We start from the raw sequence: 20,403 nt of genomic DNA, 5'->3' as shown, positions 1-20,403 counted from the left end.
CGCTCAAGTTGACACATTAAATCAATCACAGGCAGGAAAGCACAACTTTGTGCTGGAGTAGAGCTTCTCAGTAGAGGTTCTCATTGAATATTGGGGTTGAGTTTTGGAGGAGTTTGCTGGAACGTGGTTAGGGTGCGAGGTTGGGAACCCCACACACTGTAGGATGGCTGGTCCCGTGTGTGTCCCCTCTTCCTTCATGTGCTGGTGCCACAGCACTGGAAGAAGAAGTCTGTGCGAACATCCACTCTTCATAGAATCAGACTGAGGAACTCTGCAGCCAGAAAGACCCCCGAGACCATCTGCTTCACCCCCTCCCACCTCACCTGCGAGGAATCTTAGCCCCGGGGGATCAGGCAGCTGACCAGGGTCACACAGCCGGTGAGCGGAGGGCCAGGCTGGTGGTCTCAAGCCGGCAGCCTCCTCATCACTGTACAGAAGGCTGAGGTTGTCTACCAGTCCCCAGGGGGATTAATTCCTCTCTTGAAGCAGTTCCAAAGCAAGAAAGGCTGGGGTAGAGAGCTTGCCAGATCTCAGCAAGTCACTTCCGACTGGACAGCTGTGCTGGGCACAGGGCATGATGCCAGCAACCCCCCTCAGCATGAGGCAGTGACCCAGTGACCAGCCCCAGGGCTGCCGCCACCACCAGATGGGTATGGCTGGGGTCTGACCAATTTGGCTGCAAATCTGGCACGTGGCAAGGGGTGCTATTAGGTACAAGTAGAGGGAAGGGTCATGCCTGGAAAGGGGCCCTGGCTCTGCCCTGGGAGGCTGGCACCCTGCACCCAATGCCAGTTTATAATCACTTGCTTAGGTCCAGCTAACCTGGGACCAACAGCATATGTTGGCCACCCCTCTACAGATCTAGAATGTGCTTAAATAAGTCCTTGATGGGCAGATCTCTTCCTCTTGATGCCGCCCTTTGCTTTCTTTCCAGGCTGCCTAATGATTCCTATAGGGACCTATGTGTGATCCTAGTCAGATAAACCCCAAGATGACCCAAGTTACCCTGACAAATGAGCAAACTGATGACTAGAGGGAGGAAGTCACCTGCCTTGCATCACTCAGTACGGTGAAGCTAGGACCAGCAGCTGGAGCTAGGACTCAGCTCTTCCAGTGCTTGCTTCCCCTGCCTACCTGAACATGTTCATGTTATTTTGGACCTGGTGGAGTGGAGGGAGTACCAACTGGTGTTGGAAAAGTGGTGCAGACAGCTGCGTGGTTAAGAGTGTGGGCTTTGGAGCAAGGCTGCCTCCATCACTGGCTTACCGTGTGACCATCTTTAAAGTGGTGATGCCAACAGTACCCCTTGTAGAGGTGCTGTGAGAACTGAATGAAAATATGGAGGCAAAGCACTTAGCACTGACACTGGCACACCTCATGCACTCAGCACTCAGTAATTCTTGAAGTGTGTTGAGAGTTGAATCTCCCAGACCTTGGCTGAACGAATCAGCCTGTCTGAGGTGCAGATTTCTGACCGCTCAGGTAGAGAAGGGACTTAGGTGTGGTCATGGCTCCTCCAAGGCTCACTCTGGGAGGTTCCAAGAGAAAGGGCAGGTGGTGCTGCTCTGTGAGGGGTGTAGTTGAGTTGGTCTGGCATGAACGTCTGTTCCCTGTGGCTTTATCACATTAGAGTGTGGCCCGAGGCCTCTGGAAGCTGAGACCTGCTGTGCCCAGCAGACTGGAAGAGTACACCAGTGGGGCGACTAGCCTTCTTTATAAGTATAGTCCGTCAGTACTCGGAAGACACAAGGCTGGACTGTGTCTGGCCTCTGTAACACAGGGGTCAGGGGACACCCGCCCCTCTGAGGGTTGACCTGGGAGTGCTAGTACCAGCCTGACCTCTGCCCCTCATCTTGGAGAAATGCTTGCTTTTCCGCTTTGGGGAGCTGTTTGCAGGAATGTGTTTTTCCTTTTGGAGCCCTGGGCATCCTCCATCCACTTCTTGAAAGGGTGGAGCCCTAATTGTTTGGGAGGCCGGACCTTCAGGTCATCAGCAACTGATTGCCACACCCTGGTGTTTCCTGCCTGCCTTCAAAAGGCTGTGTGTGTGTGTGTGTGTGTGTGTGTGTGTGTAAGCGCAAACCTGATTAAGACTCCTGGTCTACATTTTGCAGTTTCCTGCTCCCTCTCCTGGCACTCAGGGCCCTCCATAGCCCAGCCCATTTCCTTTTCTAGCCACTCCCATCTCCTTTCCTCAGTAACACTGGGCTCAGGACAACTCACAGGCTTTGATTTTTACCTCACAATCTCTCCAGCTTTCCCCTGTCTACAACTTGGCTTGTGCTTGCCCTGCCTCCATTGCGCTTTCTCCTGGGGCCGTCGTCTTCACCTGTCTGCATCTTCCTTCTTTCCTTGAGTGTAGTCTACCCTGCCCCCCGCCCCATTCACTGTCTGTCTCACTAGGCAGGCCCCCTGGCTTCCCTGGCCCTTAAGGGGCCTCCTTTCACTAGGACTTGAGAGCCTGTGAAATGCCACCTCCTTCTTAAGGTTTTTCAAAATCCCTGGGACCACCTTTGCTTTCTGCCCTTACCAAGCTGCCACTGTCTGTACCACTTTAGAACAGGTTGGTCCCAGTGGGGACTCTGAGCTGCCTGAGCCTCAATGTCTGTCCTGTAGAATACGGTCACCTTGTCTGTGTCATGGGGATGAGGAAGGACATGCAGCCAATGCTCAGGACAGTGCCTGGCACAGCCAGGTGTTCAGCGGCTCGTAACTTATTAATTGAGTCCTCATGAACGTTGGCACCCTGATTCTCTCGCTGAACTACAAGTCCTCTGGGGATGGGGGGAGCCTGGGGTCCACTCTAGCACCCAGTCAGGGTCCAGTGGATGTTTGAGAAAGAAAGGCAGGCAGTCTCTCCGCTTGCCTGTGAATGTGGGTCTTGCCGTCGACAGGAAGTCAGAAAGCTGTCTCCTGAGAAAGTTGCTGCTCTAAATGGATGCTCATTGACGTGCTGCCTGGAGCCTGGGAGCAGCCAGGATCCTGGAGCAGCGAGTTCGCCTCAGTGAGTCTCCACGGGGGATGGCGACACAACTCAGGCCTGCAGCCGCTCAGAGGCCTCTGCACGCAAAGGCTGTCACTGGAGGAGAGCAGAGTGATGGGCAGGGTGGAGGGCCCGGCCGTAATTGCAGACAGCTCCCAAGAGCTCTGCGAAGAGGCCCGCATGGCCTTTTAAATCGTGAGGGAAGCACATTTGGTGTCATCAGAACCCCGAACCCCCACCGGCCCCCTTTGGTGTTGCAGAACCGGGTCCTCGGGGGAGACCCTGTCCCTGTGCAGGTGACCAAGGGAAGGGAGCAGACTGGGCGCCCTGACTCAGACTTGGGCCTTCCCCTCGCTCTTGGGCTGATCATGAAAGAGCAAGTGGTGCAGGTTCCGCCGGGCAGTGACAGGCCTGCGCTGCTTCCACCGACGTGACCATTGTTCTTGCTCCACACCCCTGATCTGCAGAGCTCATCCTCTTTTTTTCTGGGGTGTTTCTGTGCATGCCCGGAAAAGAGATGGTAAGAGAACTCCAATTAGTCAGTCTCCTGGCTTCTAGACAGCTCCGGAAACCAGACTAGTTGGAGGAGGAGGAGGTGGGACCTCTGCTTGTGTTGTGTTGGGTTGGTGTCCAGGCTCCATCTCCAAGCCGTTCTGCCCTGCCCTTGCTGGCCTGCAGTATCCACCCAGGACCCCTGCTGCTCCATGCACCACCTCAGCCTCCAGGGGACCCCTGAATTCAGGCATTCGTTGAAGACTCCCGGTTAGGAGGAGGGTCTTTCTCCAGCAGATGTTTTAACAGTTCAGTTGTGGGGAACATCCGTTGTCTTCCCTTTGATGTGGCGCCTCAGAACCAGGCTGGGTTTCAGATGCGTGTCTAATTGGGAGCAGCCACCCACTGCTCCCATGGAACTCCTCACTTGAGCTGTGGGGCTAGGTGTGCTTTTTAACACCTCAGACCTGACTGAAATAGATGCCTCTGCCTCCAGAAGGTTACAAACAAGATAGTCTGATAAAGAGAAGTCAGGAGCGTCTGGACAGGCAGGAAGAAGAGCCCTTCTCTAGGAGTTAGAGGACCTGGGGCCTTCTTCTCTTCCCCAGGCCTCAGTTTCCCCATCTGTAAAATGTGGTCATTAGAGCCCTGGGCACTGAGCCCTCCCCTGTGTGTTCCGTGTTATGCACAAGAGTTGTGCAAAGCTCCCAGGTGGAGACGTGCAGTTGAAATCCGAAATTGTGGATCCAGAAATGGAAGTAGGTTCAGAGATGGGTGGTGAAGCCCTTCCATTTTCAACATAGGGTTGTCCTGTTAGAGTTTGTAAGCGGGCTTTCTGTGCTGTGGGGGGCGAAGGGTGATCTCAGAGGAGGAGGGCTCCTGGAGTGGTGTTCCATGGAAGCCCCAGGAAATGATACCAACATTCCTGGAGTGCTCTCTGTGCACCAGGTGCTGTTCTAAACACTGAACATAGATGAATTCATTTGATCCTCATAACATCCGTCCACATTGGATACTGTTGTTCCCCCTCCAGGAATGAGGCAACTGGGGCAGCTTACCCTGGGTCCCCTGCTGGAGCCAGGATTCAGGCTCCAGCAGTCTGTGCTGTGCTGTTGAACCTGTCGCTTACCTGGACCCCAGGATTTGCCTCCCCACAGGTGGCTGGTGCCATGGCAGCCCCATTATTGTTCTAGTAGTGCAGCCCTTGACCGTAGAGTTCTGATGGCACAGCCAGGCATGCCCATCACAGGCTGAGTAGAGGTTTTTTAGGCTGAGCAGTGATGGCAAGACCCGGGAATGGAGGCCTCTTTTGGCTGCACCTCTCTACTGAGCTCTGCCACTCTGTGATTTAGCATCTAATCTGGACTCCCAGGCAAGCCAGCTGGGAAAATTAGAAGTGAGGGGCCTGCCGGCCAGCATCTATCATTTCCAGCTAGGCACCTGCACACCTGTGCCAGCCTCTCCCCACCCAGTTCTACCCTACACGGAGGTTATAGGGCACCTCTCCTTAGACACTCTTGGGGGTGCTGTCCTGCAGCATTCAGGGCTGTCTAGAATCACTTCCACTGCCTCGGCTTCCTCGCCTGCTGGACCCCTGGACAGCCCACCTCCCCCATGTATACCTTGTGCTTCCAGCCTCTGTGCCTCTTCCTTGGCTCTGCATTCATCAAATGCCCATTTTCCCTGCCACACCATGAGGCCACAACTTCGTGTCTAAATACTTTAAGGCCCTCCCAGGTTTCCTCCAACTGAGTTGTAGTGTCACGTCTGCTCGCTGTTGAGGACCCTAAGCCGCCTCTGTTGTGTTGGGGGCTCTGGCCTTCTATCGCCAAGAGCTCCCTGAAGACCAGGACCGTGTCTGGTTCATCTCCATCGAGCTCTTGTTCTGGGCATTCGGTAGATGTCTGGCTGGGTGTGAGGACAGGTGGGTGCCATGCTGCTGGGGAAGGCTGGGTGCACCAGGGCTGCACTGCGCTGCTGTCCTCAGCCTCAGTTCCCCAGAGGCTAAAGCCGAGCCCTGCCCTCCTCTTTCTGTTCCTGAAAGGAAGGTTAAAGGGATAAAGAAAAGATTTCTTTTTTTCTCATCTTTTTCGTTTAGATGTGTGTCTGCCTGCTTTCAAATATATAGATTTGAGGCTATTCATAATAAAAAGTAATGTATATAATGAAGCTGTTAGGATAGATGTCAAGACCCATGTAGAAGGAAGGGCGAGTGAAAGTCGATTGACCCAGTACCAAAGCTAACATGGCTACTGGGTTAAACATCAGAATTAACTCTGAGCTTCCTGGCAGCCAAAAGAAGAAACAAAACAAAACAAAAACAAACAGAACTGTGAGGGGGAGGCACAGAGTTGGGGAATACCAGAGCAAAATGGAGCTTGTTGCCTGTGGACGTAGAGATCTCTGAACACTTGTCAGAGCCGTTCAGGAGGCTCCTGGTTCGCACCTAGATCTGTCCTGGGCCCCTCTCTCAGAAGATCACCTGCTGAGATGATCACTCTGGCCTTTGCTTCTCCTGGTCACAGTCCTTGGTCGGCACACAAGCCTCACCCTCCTGGCTCTATGCCCTTGGTGAGTGTGCCCAGGGCCCCTTCCAGTTCTGACATTCTCTGATTATAAAAGAAAGTACTCTATTTTTTTTTTCTTGCTCCGTATATAGTTCCACTTTAAAACCTTTCTACTCTAGAGGTCAACAGAAATCCCTACCTACCCTGTCAATTTACTGATTCTGCTCCCTGCCTAAGAGGCATAAAATCACAGGCTGCCACCCAAGATTAAAGGTCATTTTCCATGAATTTATAGATGGTGATGTCCAGATAACTTGTGACTTAACCTCCTATTAGATCAGTCTTTGGACGGTCACAGATCGGTCTGGGTAATAAGGAGGATGGACCTGGTCATTAGGCAGGAGACAGTGATGTCTGGCAAGCTGGCCTGGCACAATGGCCCTTAACTTCCTGGGGCTCTTGGCAAATGTCTCCAGGGAGAGGAGATGCTCCCTAAATGGGTGTTTTCTCAGGCAAAGGCAGCTGCTTCCGAAACACACCGTTCCTATAAGCCCAACCTGCTTAAAATCGTATTTACTTTCATGTGATCCCTTCTTAATTACATTTTTCTTTACTAGCATCCTTATTCATTATTTAAAACAACTTTTAAAAATAATTATGCAACAATTCCTTCCTCTGTACACAGTAACTATTTACCTTTCTGTATCAGGTTTTCCGCCCTTTATTCATGTGTAGCTGTACTTACAACATTGCTGTCATGAGAGTTTAGATACTATGAGCAAAGTGTGCAATAACAGTATTCAGCAAGTCCTAAGCAAGGAGTAGAATTCCTTTGGGGCATTGTTCACATTGCCCGGGACTAGTTTAGAAAGCCCGCATTTTACAGTTTGCTCAACACATAAACAGTCTTGTATTTCACTTTTTAACTTAGTATAATTTCATGCACGCTTTTTCATGTAGCTACATAATCTTCAGATTTATCATTTTAATGGCTGTTTAATATTCCATCCAGTTTGCATACCATAATTTACTTAACTGCTCCCTATTGTTGGGACCTTAATGAAAATTTGAATTCACTATGTAATACAGGGGGAAGCTCGTTTTAATGATTACCATCATAACATCCCCTGCCCTAACTGCATGCCATTACTAACTCAGCTTTGGTAAGGCGCAGATGCTTTCAGAACAATAAATCCTGTATGAGAGGTGGATGCACAAGTCCTTCTGATTTAATAGCTAATCTGTTCACTGCACATGTTTTCCTTTTAGGCTGGTGTTTATGTGGAATATCCATCTCTCCTGACTATTGTGCAGTACTAAACTGTATGCATTTGTCATATTGTTGCAGGTACCTTATCACTGTGGTCAGGGACTTTAATGAGTTAACTGAATTTGGGGGTAAAGAGTGGTTTCTGGCTGTGAGTTGTCATCCTTGTATCCCACTCACATTCATTGAACATCTGTTTGCAGCTGGGCTCCTTGAGAGAGCAAGTGAAGATGCTCCTGATTGCTGGGGGCCCATAGAAGTGCATCCTTGAGTTGCTTTGTGGCCCAAGATTAAATGGTGATTTGCATGCAAAGTGCTTTGTAAACTGTAGAGTACATGTTAGCGGTTGCTGTTCCTGCTTGTGAAAGAGGATGAAGTGGAAGGTGGCGTTCGTGGGTCCGTGCCTATCAGCTGCATTCCCAGTGTCCCTAGCCCTCAGAATTCTCCAAAGACAAGAGGCTAGACTGTACTCCTTAGAACCAGGCGAGGAATGATAAGGATGATGAAGACCCCACAAAGCACCGATCAGATAGTTTGGTAGATTTTGTGATTTACAGAGTTGTCTCCAGTACTTTACATTGGTCTTCGACTTAAAGTGACCAAGTCCTGTCTTTTATAGCTCTTCCCTACTCCTCTTCCTCCCCCATAAAAAGGAAAGCATCATCCCCAAAACTAATAAATCACCCCAGTTTACTCATGGGACCTGACAAAGCCGTGTTTTGCCAAAGTGTGGGACATCTCAAAGGAGACACGATTTTAGGTGGCCTGAGAACCACATAGTGAAGTTTTCCCCTTTTTATTCTTTTTCTTTCTAAAAGGAGAAGGTTATTCTTATTTGCCAAAGAAAGTGTCTCGGTTTGCTGCTAGTTCCCCCACCGGCTCTCCAGTACCTGCGGGGCTCCCTTCAGCAGAGAGAGCAAGCCTTGGACTTACTTCCTGGTGACAGTACCTACCTAACTGGCTTTGTTCTCGTTTATTCTGTTTATGTTTATCATCTGTTTTTGGTAGAGGATAATAGCTTATAGGGTGGTGATTAATAGTCTCCTTTTTAAGTGAATTTTATTTCCTCTAAAAAGTGAGACAGTGTCAGTTTTTAAAAATGGCATATAATAACCCAGGTGTTACTCAAAAACGGCAAAATCGCGCAGTCAGTATGTTACTAAATGAAGTTTAGGGGATGCTACCATAGCGCTGTTTAATGTCAACACTAAAGGTCAGTGCATAGCATCAGTTGGTTTCTGTTGAGTCAGGGCCTGTGCGCGGCGTGGGGTTTTGCCATTCCTGTGAATGGCCTTGAATCATGAAGCCCAAGCTACAAGAATGCTCTTGCTCAGAGGGGCTGACGTCGTCGGTGTATTTTGTCAGCTGCTATTCAGGGCACATGACTCCTGTGGGCTTCTACTGTAGCTTTATGCCATCAGAACTCTGATTTGCAGAGTGCCTCAAGAGTCCATTAGAACAGCACACTCTCACTACCCTCACCGCTTCACATCAAGCCTCACCTCCCCTCTCTCACCTCCTTGGACCTGGTACTCCAGCAAAAGTAGACAGCGAATTATTATTCAGCCTTGAAAAGAAATAAATTCTGACACATGCTACAACATGAAATAACCTTTAAAACATTGTGCTAAGTGAAATAAGACTGTCACAGAAGGACAAATACCATATGATTCCATTTATATGGGGTAGCTAGGTAGATTATTAGAGACAGAAAGTAGAAGAGGGGGAGGGTGTAGCGCAGTGATAGAGCACATGCTTAGCATGCACAAGGTCCTGGGTTCAATCCCCAGTACCTCCATTAAAAAAATAAGTAAACCGAATTCCCCCATCCCACTCCCCCAAAAAAAACAGAAAAGAAAAAGAAAGTAGAAAGGTGGTTGCCAGAGGCTGAGGGAAGGAAACTGGGGACAGTTAGTGGGGGATGTTTCAGTTTAGAGTGATGAAAAAGTTCTGGAGAGGGAAGGTGGTGGTAGCTGTACAACAACATGAATGTACTTAATGCCACTGACTTGTACACTTAAAAATGGTTAAAATGGCGAAAGTTAAATGTTATATATATTTTATCGAATAAACGAGAAAGTAAGCAGTGAGCTCATTCTCTCCAGCTGCACTGTCCTGGTCCAACCACAGGGAATCTTGTCCCTCTCCTGTTTCTGCTTCTGCCACTTCAAATGCCACCTCTCTCTCTTCCTGCCTCGTCCCTCGCAGGCCCTGAAGGAGCCCCTTTGCCGCAGAGCATCATGGTGATTTAGGTACCTGTTGTCTCTCTTCTGGAAACAGTGGGCTTGCTGAGAGCAGCCTCGACAGTGAACTCTTTCCTCTCCTCCGTCCTTTGTGGGCTCTGCACAAAGTGGGTGTTCATGATCAAAGCAAATAAGCCATCCCTATTTGGCAAAGAAGCACCTGACTGTGGCATCCGGGCATCCGTTTTTCGGCCACTGCTGGCCTCTTAGGAGTGAGCAGCAGCTGAAAGGAACATGCCCTGTCTGGGTCCTCAGACTGGCTGCCACTCCTCCGCCCCAACTCAAGCCAGGACCTGGTATCCTCTGCAGAAGATTGAGAGCTTTCCTTCCTTATTCAGAAGTGAAATTGGACATCTGCTCTCTCAAGTTTCTTGGCTGTATTCAGTGTGTTAGAAGACAGACAGGCCCTGGGGGAGGTAGAAGGGCAGGAAAACAGTCACTCCTGGGGCTTTAGGGGAGAAAACAGTCCCCTGGGGATGGCTCTTGGCTTCTTAGGTCTTCAAAATGAACATGTGAGCTTGGTGGACACTTGAGGGTCATTTAGCCCAATCTCCTCATTTGACAGATAGGAAGTGACAAGTCCAGAGGATGGGCAATTTCGCTAGAGGAAGGACCCTGTCCCCACCACTCATCTGTAAATGAGGGGGAAAGAACTCTGTGTTCTGGGCTGGTGTCAGAACATACCCAGAACATCATGCTCACGTCTGGGCCCTACCCTTGGACAGTGGTCATGAGGTTTCTGATTCTGTCCTTTGGTTCAAAGCCTGAGATCTTTGTGAGGAAGACTTGACCAGTGAGAGCAGGGGCACTGCCCTGGGGAGGGGCGGAGAGGAACAGTTAAATGCAGCAAAGAGGCCTGTCCTGTGCAGTCCCCACCTCTCTGGGTGGTGGCTGGTGGGTGTCACCTATCAGGTCCCAGGTGATGAAGCTTGTACTCTGCATCCTTTATATCTCTGCTTCCCTCCTTTTTGACTGCAGAATTTCAGAGGCAGGAAAGTGTCCGGTCGCAGCACAAAGGCATTCAATTATACGACACCCCTTATGAACCTGAGGGCCAAAGCGTCGACTCAGACTCAGAGAGCACGGTCAGCCCCCGACTGCGGGAGAGCAAGCTGCCCCAGGATGACGACAGGCCCGCCGACGAGTACGACCAGCCGTGGGAGTGGAACCGGGTCACTATCCCAGCTCTGGCAGGTAAGGAACCAGCAGCCCTGCTCAGGGGCGCTTGCTGGCCCACATGGTGCTCAGCTTTGTAAAGAGGGTAAGCACACTCGGCCCTGCCTGCTCACGTAAACCACAGGACTTCACGTACGGCTGGGCCCCTCAAATGTGAGGAGGGTCCAGTCTGCAGAGTGGCTCCTTTTGTACCTGGTGGAGCCCAGTGGCTCCATCCCATCTCACACCTGTGACAGGCCTGCGTGCATCCGGGGCCACGGCGTTCCTGTCCCAGCTTCAGCATGAGCCCATGGACACAGCACAGGCCATGGGCACATCCTGACCTCAGGGGCCGACCCTCCCCCTGGCCAGGAGCCCCTTGAATGACTCAGGTGCCTCCCTTCCTCCCCACCCTGAGACTGGTTTTCTAGAATCCAGTGTCCATCGCAGCACTGAAACTCCTCTCCCTCAGCCTTTTGGGAAATAAGTCTGCCACATGTGTTACCTCTCTTAGGCCATGTTCACACCCTTTGATTTGAGTACCAGTCCTTAGGATCCAGGTCAAGTTTACGATCTAAAGCACAGAGAAGGCATGATGATGGTGAGAGATGGAGAACGACCCGAATGTCCAGCAGTGGGGATTGATTAAAGGAATGTTGTGCAGCCACTACAGAGTGACATTGACCAGGAGTTTATAATAACCCAGGGAAATGCTTATGTTTAATGTTAAAAGGTGGAAAGTCAGATGCAAATAACTTTTATGTGTCTAAGAGTTTAGGCATTGGAAAAAAGACATCAAATGACTAATTTAATTCTTACTACATTGCAGGTCATAAAGGGAGAGTTTTTGTTTTTAATTTAAGATTCATTTTGCCTGGAAGCTCCCTTTTTCATGCACAACTAGACCCTTCCTCCCTTTCTAGCCCTGGAAGTGAGGCCTCTGCCCCACGCATACCACTCATCATCCCCTGGATGTAGCCGCTCTGTGCGAGTCCTATTCCTTCTGCCTGAGTGCCCTTCCCTGCCATATCCTATCTGGAAAAGTCCCACCCCTCCTTTGAGGCCCACCTCAGATGTGTCACCATCACTGTGAGCCCTCCTGGTACACGGCCACACGTCCCATGGGCTCCCTTACTGCCTCTCCGGGCCTGTTGAACTCCCTGCGCACAACCCTGGGGCAGCATTTCTCACCATGTAGAGTCAGTGCTGTGGATGCTGGGCCCTCCTGCCAGGTTGGCAGCGCCCGGCTGAATGTCAGAGACGACAGTGGTCGTGTGACTGAAGGTCCTTGGTCACCTCAGGTCTCTCCCGTGCATTTCACGGCCTCCTCCTCCCTCGGCACAAGGGAATCCAGGGACTGTCCTGGCACGGCTGGTCAAGACGTGCTCCTCTCGGGTGTGAGAGGAGCTAGAAGGGGGCTGATACTGACCCAGAGGTGGCTCTTCACAAACCCCAATTGTATTAAAGGGCTAGAGGGCTCATGTGACACCTCTCCTGGACACCAGGGGCCTGTGGCGTCCCACCCCCTCCTGGGCTGACCACCCTGCAGGTCATGTTACCTTTGATGCTCTCATCTAGTCTGGTGCTTGGCTGCTCACATGTGGCCCTGGACCAGCAGTGTCACTCACCCGGGAGCTAGTGAGAAATGCAGGGTCTCAGGCCCCGGCCCAGACCTGCAGAGTCAGAATCTGATTTAAAAGACCCCCTAGGTGATTCATGGGCACATTAAAGTGAAAAGCACTGAGCCTACAGGACAGCCATCATCTCTTCAGAAGGCTCTGGGGCCAGGACTTGTCCGCTTCTGCCCAAAGCCGGTTTTAGAACTTCAGTACCTTTCATTTTTCATAAAGGATCACAAGGTCTGAGATAGAACTGTCTCCAGATAAGTTTCTGAGCCACAGATATCCATTTGGACTTGCTTTCACAAGTGTCATTGTAGGTCAACTTCTTAGGCTGCTGGTAGAAGACAGACCCAGAATCGCATCCCCGTGTGTCTCATCAAGTCCCTTATCTCTGTGTGTCCTGCTCTGGAGTGGATACCAATTATGCTGTTTTGGGCTCAGCTCTGATTTCTGAGGCATAGAAGGAAGCTGTTTCACTCGGGCTGGAGGGATGCTGTAAGCTGCAGCCGTTAGTCTTGACTAGATCCCTCCCCACGTCTGTGGACAGAGCCTGTTGGATGCGGTGTTGGCAGGCAGGAACACCGTCCTGTTTCCTAGCCCCAGAGTGCAGGTGGAGTGAGGTGGATGGGCCACCTGTCAGGTAATAAGGACGAGTTGAAACAGTTCAGTTGGGTTGCTGAAGTGCTGCCACGGCTCCATTTGTAAACCCAGAAGTGTGGCTGCTCAGAGACAAAGGATAATGTTCCCACCTCAGTCAGCAGTGTGTGGGGCACGTGCTTTGGCACGTCATTGGTGGTGTCAGGGAGCGAGGCAGTGCTTGGCTGGGCCCCGTCCTCCTATTACCACACTGATGTTCCCACACAGTTTATCTGGGCCCTCGGGAGCTCTCTGTGATGGGCCTCCAGAGCCTGGGGTGTAGGATCTGTAGCTGGGGTACAGGCGACTGGGCAAAATCCTTACCATCTCTTTCCGACCCCAGTATTCTGATTCTGCCTATTCAGCTCACATGAGGGAACTGGTCAGTGTTTTCAGATTTTTCCCAAGGTGTGGAGTGTGGGGCTCTCCCAAAGGGCAGAGCTGGGCCCACCAAGGAAGAGTCATACAGATTTAGGGTCCAGGTGAGTGGTAAGAATTTCAGATGTACCTGCAAGCGAATCATGAGCTTCCGCTCCCTGGGGTTTACCAGCAGAAGCTTGAACAAGGCAGGACTGGTGTTGAGGGGTTTGCCCTACATCAGGAACTTGGCCTGCAACCCCTCCAAGGATGTTTCCATGCTCTGGTCCATCAGGACCCCAGCATGCTGGTCAGAGTCCAGGACTGATCTCTCTGATTCAGTCTACAAAGCAAAAGTGCTTTCCACTTTCAGAGTGCTGTCCTGCACTGCATTGTGGGAAGAGGCACTTCTCAAAGGGATGCTTCAGTGTTCTCCACAGAAGTAGGCCTTCTCAGCCAGTGCAGCCTTTCAGGAAGGCTTAATGATCACTTCCCGTCTGTCGTGAAGACAGCTATTGCAGGGTATAACATAGTCCCAGCTTCTTGGGAATGTAAGTCTTCCCTTCTCTCAGAATTCTGTGGCCAGGCAAATGAGAGATACCACAAGCTCTCCAAAAAGCCTTGGGCCTTCCTTGCCTGCCCTCCCTCTAGGAAGCTATTGGTAGCCTCAGCCAGAACCCCCGCCTCAACCCGTTCAGCACCAGAGTCCCATCCCACGTGCATGACCTTAGTTGATCCCAGCGCCCAGGACAGATGCCGGTCAGTTTCACCTCTGGCTGCAGGGAACAGGCTGCAGCCCTGCTATACACAGAGAGGTGGTGTGGCTTCCATCAGGGTGTCAGCCCTTTTCCTACCTGGCAGATACACCTGCCTTCAGAGCTGGCTGGACTGAGTCCTCTCCCTCTTTGACTCACCTGGGAGAAGCCTACAGGTTCAGCCCCAGATACAGCTCCCTGCCCTAGGAATGTGGGGCAGGAGAAGAAGCCTAGGTGAGGCCACACTGGGTGATTCGGGGTGGTACTGCTTGGCACTGGTTGGTGTGGAGGGTCTGACCAGCCCCTGGGCTTTTTGGCACAAATTATGAGATGGACCAATGGAGCCTGCACAGGAGGTGGCCACACAGGGAGGGGGCTGAGTCGCTGGGTGGATAACTTGGAGAAACAGACCTGGGCTCAGGGTGGAATGGGTTTGGAGTCTTCACATCTCTGAGTGGCCATAGGGAGGACAGGGACTGAACCTGTCCTGGGGGCCTCTAGTCCCTCACCGGGAAAATGTGCCTGCTGCAGAGGGTCCTGGTGAGGCTTAAAGGGCACCACATGGGGTAAGTACTGACACGTACAGCGCACTCTGTGTGCATTATCTCTTTCCGTCTTCACACCCGCCCTCTGGGACATTAGTTTCCTCCTTTTACAATAGGGAAACTGAGGTCCAAAAAAAAGAAATAACTCTCTCAGGAGCCCATAGCTAGTCAGCCATGGAGTCAGGATTTGAACCTGCTAAGACCCACTGCAGAGCCCAAGCCCTAACCCTCCCAGAGCCCACGGGAAGTGTCACATGCCTTTCATTGCCCTTGCCCCAATTTCTCCCTGTGTCTGCAGCTGGTAGGATACATTCCTGGGGTGTGTGTTCCCACTTGGAATGATTCCAGCTGAGGATGCTGTAGGAGCCCAAGTTCTGGAGGTTTGTGTCTCCATGGGAGTGACCAGAGCCACCCCACGGGTTGGTCATGGTCTGCCACCCCTCAGCACAGGAAGGGGTCCCCACACCATGGCATCCCACTCCCCCTTGTCCAGCTGGGGAAACTGAGGCTAAGGGAGGGACAGAAACTGCTGGAGCCTTCATAGCAGAGCCAGTCAGGCCGTACACAGATGATGGATTGGTGTTTCCTTTTAATTCAGTGGGTCAAGTTAAAAGCTCTGTCCTTGATTTGCAACTGCTTCTGAGAAGCAAGTGATCAGAGTGCTTGTTCAAGGAGCTGGGCGGCAGCAGAGTGGGGGAAGGGCACCCTCGAGATCTTTCAGAGAAACAAAGGCATTTTTTGACTCACCGTCTAAAGATTTGTCTCTGTTGAAGCTACTTTTCAGGCAACGTCCTGGGTTCAGCCAGTGATGGGCCTGCCTCCCAGCAAAAATAGAAGATAGTCCTATGACTCAGTACTAAACATACTTATTCTGGGTATTTTCTGTCTTCCACATTAGCTCCTTGGCCAATTTCTCTGCCCTGGAAAGCTCAACACATTGTCTTGCGTGTCAGGAGCCATTGGGAAAGTAGAAGGAGTCAGACAATCCCAAGTGCACATGCCACCTCCACCACCCAGCAGCTGTGGGACCTCAGACAGGCTGCTCAGTCTTCCTGAGTCTTCGTTTTCCCATCTATAAAACGGGGACAGTCACAACCCTTATCACACTGGATTTCTGTGGTGACCAAAGGAAAAGATCTGGATGAAAAGACCTCGTAAACTTTAAAGGGTCACACATGAGAGAATGGTTATTGGTGCTCAGGGAAGGCTCACTGTATTAAATAAAATTTAATTTTATACATTAAAACAATACTGCATAAAGAGGTATTTAGGGGGCACAGAGGGCCCATTTATGATGTTCACTCCCAGTTATTCCTGGCAATGGGAGGCATGGATGGCATGGAAAGCAACACTTCAGTGGTTGTGAAATACTCCACCTCAGTTCCAGCAATAATTCTCACCATGAACCACCCGGTTTTTCAGTCCTTTATTCAGTCCCTCCTCAGGGTTGGGCCACTAGTCCCCAGGTGTGAGAGGGACCCCACTGCCTTTCTCCCCCCGCTCCCCTCCCCACTGTAGCTGTGACACGTTTGCGAATTGGTTGGTTTGCCAAGAGCGTGCAGCAGAAACACCCAGAGGAAGCAGTGAACAGATTGCTGGGACCCACCGCCAGAGTTCCTGATTCAGTAGGTTCCAGGGATGAGGCATGAGAATTTGTATTTCTAAGAAGGTCCCAGGTGTTGCTGATGCTACTGATCTGGGGACCCCAATTTGAGAACCTAAAGCATACTCAGTACATTACATGTTAGGTACTGGGGTCAAGGAGTTAGGGAAGGGGTGTCACAGCTCAGCTCTGGAGGTGTCAGTGCCACTTCTTCCAGGAAGCCTTCCATGACATGACCAGTCCCTTCCCACCCTCATCCCAGGTTGGGCTGGGGCCCTTCTGGGCTCCTACCACTTTCCATATGGGTGTGCAATGGTTTTTTCTCGAATCACCAGATGCACGTTTGTCACTGTCAGCTTGGGGGGTGCTAATGCTGCATTGGTCACCCCTTGGCCAGTCACCCTATTTAGTTTTTTGATTGTTTTTAAATATATTTTTATTGAAGTATAATCAGTTTACAATGTGTCAATTTCTGATGTACAGCACAATACTTCAGTCATATAGGAACATACATATATTCATTTTCATATTCTTTTTAACCATAAATTACTACAAGATATTGAATAAAGTTCCCTGTGCTATACAATATAAACTTATTGTTTACCTGTTTTATATATAGTAGTATCTGCAAATCTTGAACTCCCAATTTCTCCCTTCCCATCCCCCCATGTTGAGTTTTGACATTTCCCCAGCCTCATCAAGTGAGGCTCGAAGGGCAGAGAAAGGGGAAAGTAAGGTCCCAGGTATGTTTATTTCCTAAACAACTGTGAGTCATCTCTGAGCCAGCTCAGTTGGCTAATTTAAAACAATCCTATAAAGGTAAGTGGGGAGTGGAGGAAAGGCAGGAAATTAAAACTTAGTGAGCACCAGTTATGAAGCTGGCATGGGTTAACCCTCTGAAGTCCTGCAAGGTGGGTGTGGTTTCATTGTCATCACCCAGATGTCACTACTCAGTCTCAGAGAGGGTGAGCAGCTTGCCCATGGTTACACAGCTCATGAGCTCAGGTCAGGTGCTCTCTCCACTGCTGCACTGACATCTTGAGTGTGTAAAGGACAGGTCTGAACGTTCCCTTTACCTGTGCTGGTGACACGTGGCTTGGATTGTTCTCGAGGCAGAAGCAGTTGTGTCTGCTCCATGCTGAGCTTGTGACTTGTCACTGTCACTGTGAAACACAAATGCTGTGAAGCTGGTAGTGCTAATGTTGAGTGGGTCAGATCCTGCTCCAGGCTCACTGTTCCCACTGAGCCCATGACTCATCCTTGTGTGCTTAGAATAAACAGGCTCAGCCTCTGCAGAAGGTTTCACGGGGAATCTTAGATCTGCCACCATCACCTGCATGCCCAGCGCGTGCCTCCTCCTCCTCACCATCAGCCCCACTGGGGCTCCCGATGCTTCCTGCCCCCTGCTCAGCTTCCCAGAATGCCTTGGGCCTGGGAGGAAATTAACAATTGTGTTTGTACTTGGAGCTTTTTGCTATGTAATGAGTAACAGTTGTAATTAATGTTTAACATGTGTGAACAGCAGGTCTGCAGAGAGAAGGGGGGTTTAAATGAGAAAACTGGGATCACTCGCTTCCTTTGGCTGTTACGTTACTGAGGGACAGGTTTTTCCAGTTGGTTTTTCTCTTTGACATATGAATGAATTCATTTAGTAACCTAAAAAAAAAAGAGAGAAAGAAAAACACTGGTGCTTCATAGCTTTGGTTTGCCTGCTAATTATATTGATAGAAATGTTTCTTCAAGTGCCTTTGTCTCCTGGGTGGAAAAAACCCAAAGATTTAGTAGACTATCTTTGCTCTTTTGTTTGGCAGGTCTGAGAGCTTCATGTGGATATATATTTTTTTCGTATGGATATTTTTAAGCTCTGTGAGTTCAGAGACTCTGCTGGCCTTGTTCACTCCTGGGTCCTCACCTAGATCAGTGTCTGGCACATAACAAACAAAAAGATAGTCACTGAATTATCGAATAAATCAGGTCTTAGGAGAACCCATCCCAAGTTCTCTCCAGGACACAGAATACATAGGTATCACGCAGCCCTGCTCACAGACGTAGTGTGTTTTCACGTCATTCCTTTGTGCTGTATACCTGTCTTCTCTCCAGATGAGGCTGAGGGACCTACACAAGGGTGGGCACTTTTGAGTGACTGTTGACAGCTGTGGTTGTCATCTCTGGTCTGAACTTGAAGCTGAGAGTATGTCCCTGGATGTTTGAGGACTGGCCCGTGAGTTCAGATGCCACGTTGGGGTGGGGAGAGTGGTGTGCCAGTGGGTGGCAAGCAGCCCCCTGATCGCCATGCACCTGCTTGTCCCCTCCTGTGGCTTCTCCCTCCCCTCACCACCGTCTGTGGAGGGGCAGCAGCAGCAGACACGTAAGCAGCTGGGCTGGGGCTTTGGGGCTCCTGGGAGGGGAGACTCATTTCCACAAATGCCCAGCCTGCTCCCTGCAGGTCCTCTGAGGCTTGTGGATGGGGTCCCTTTCCCAGGCCCTAGGATTCTAAGTGTCTGCAGGTGAAAGCATCAGGAGACACACTACGTCAGACCTGAGCAGGCATTCTCCATCTGACAGTGAACCCCGCCCAGAACTAGCAGAGCTGTAGGGTCTGGATTTAAAGCCCCATGCTGCCACTTGCTAGCAGGGTGACCAGGGGCAAGTTGCCTGTTTCTTCATCTGTAAAACAGGGTGGTAATTGGTGCTGAGAGTCGGGGGCACAGTGAGTGCTCAGTGGATGTTGGCTTTTGGTATCACTGTCACTGTTGCTTTTGAGAGCGTGTTACACTATAGTCAGGATTTGTACTGAACTTGTTAGAGGCCCCTGGGATTCAGAAGACTTGGGTTCAAGTCCAAGTTCAAGTCTAGCTGTTAATGTGGGGAAATTCAGTCTCTTCCAGCCTGTCATTTCTCATCCAGAATATGAATTATGATAATGAAGATGGATTGCTTCAGCAGCTGTAAAGTCCTTTGCTTTTGGGTCATTTCATCATTTTCATCAGAATTTATCCCTACCTTTCCTGTAGCCAAGTGGCAGCCCTTAGGGTGGGGTCTTTACACCAGGCAGTGGTGTCCATGTCTCCTTTGTGGGGTGCAGAATGGTAGGACAAAGGCACTCCCCCTGGTGCCAGGCCCAGGTTTGGGTATGCATGCATGGACAGCGTTCCTGAAACCAGATGGCATTCCTGGAGCCCGGGCGGCATCCCGGCGCCTGCCTCACAGCTTTCCCGATGCCCTGCTTCTCGGGGAGTCACCACCGCCACTGCCCTCACAATAAGGACTTCTGTTCTCAGGCACGGCCCACAAGATGTGGCAGCCTGATGCCCTGGGGCCTGCGTGTGCCTGCGAGATGAACACAGAGGCCTCTTGTTGGCAATCCTGGAAAAGCAAACCAAACATTTGCTGAGCTGCCTGCCCGTGTCTTACAACCTACCTGGAAGTACAGCTTTCGCTCACGGGGAGAGGGGAGAGTGAGGCCTGCTCCTCAACTGCTGCCAAGAAGGGGGCTTCACCTCTCTGGACCTTTCTCCATCTGGAAAATGGGAAGTCTAATCTTTGTCTTGTTGTCAGGAGCAGGTGAGATGATGCAGAATGTATGTTTAAGAAACTGAGGCAGCAGAGGACCATTCATGGGAACAGGGTTTTAGTCAGATGCAAGTGTTTGCACACTATTGTGAAAGGTTATGGTGTTTGCATATACTCTGGGTCGTGTGGGGCCCTCGCCTTCCCAAACCAATGCCCAGTCTCCCTCCTTGCCCCTTCTTGGGGGCTCACAACTACCTGGGCAGCAGCCCCTTCTGTGCCTCTCCACCCCTGCCCTCCCCACTCCCCGCCTGTCCCCTCGCCACAAACCCACCAGCATCAAGGCCAGGTCTTCCACAGCATGGAGGAAACGGCCCCCAGGACTGCATGGAAGGGGTACCTTGGACGCCTTTGTCCTGTTCTCTGTGCCCTTGTGATTTCAGAATGGTAGGACATCCAAGAACACCAGGCCTAGAGCACTGTCCAGGCCCCTCCTGTCAGCCCTGTATTCACTTCTGCCTCATCCACACAGGATTGGAAGCCTCTTCAGTGCCCGGGAGTTCTTTGCAAGGCACTTCATGCATGGGGTCTTATTTTCAATCCTCGAATCCTCGTTGCCTTTGTTTAAAGGACTGTGTCCTGTACAGGAGAACTGAGAGGGCCAGAGGCCCCAGGCCAGCCAGAAAGAAGTAGCTACTGACCTTGGAGCACGTCATAGGCCTCACCCG

The 20,403-nt window shown here is 50.8% G+C and overlaps 1 protein-coding gene across 1 annotated transcript in view; it reads left to right on the top strand.

The window, feature by feature from the left end:
* Nucleotides 1-20,403, top strand: part of SHB (SH2 domain containing adaptor protein B) — a 125,763-nt gene that overhangs the window by 70,622 nt on the left and 34,738 nt on the right. The window contains exon 3 of the mRNA XM_006204074.4: nt 10,471-10,686. Within this exon, the coding sequence (XP_006204136.4) occupies nt 10,471-10,686 (216 nt within the window). The remainder of the gene's footprint in view (nt 1-10,470; nt 10,687-20,403) is intronic.

Source organism: Vicugna pacos, chromosome 4 (assembly GCF_048564905.1).
Source record: "Vicugna pacos chromosome 4, VicPac4, whole genome shotgun sequence".
NCBI lineage: Eukaryota > Metazoa > Chordata > Mammalia > Artiodactyla > Camelidae > Vicugna > Vicugna pacos.
Note: the sequence above shows the minus strand (reverse complement) of the source record. Positions and strands in the feature narration are given on the sequence as shown.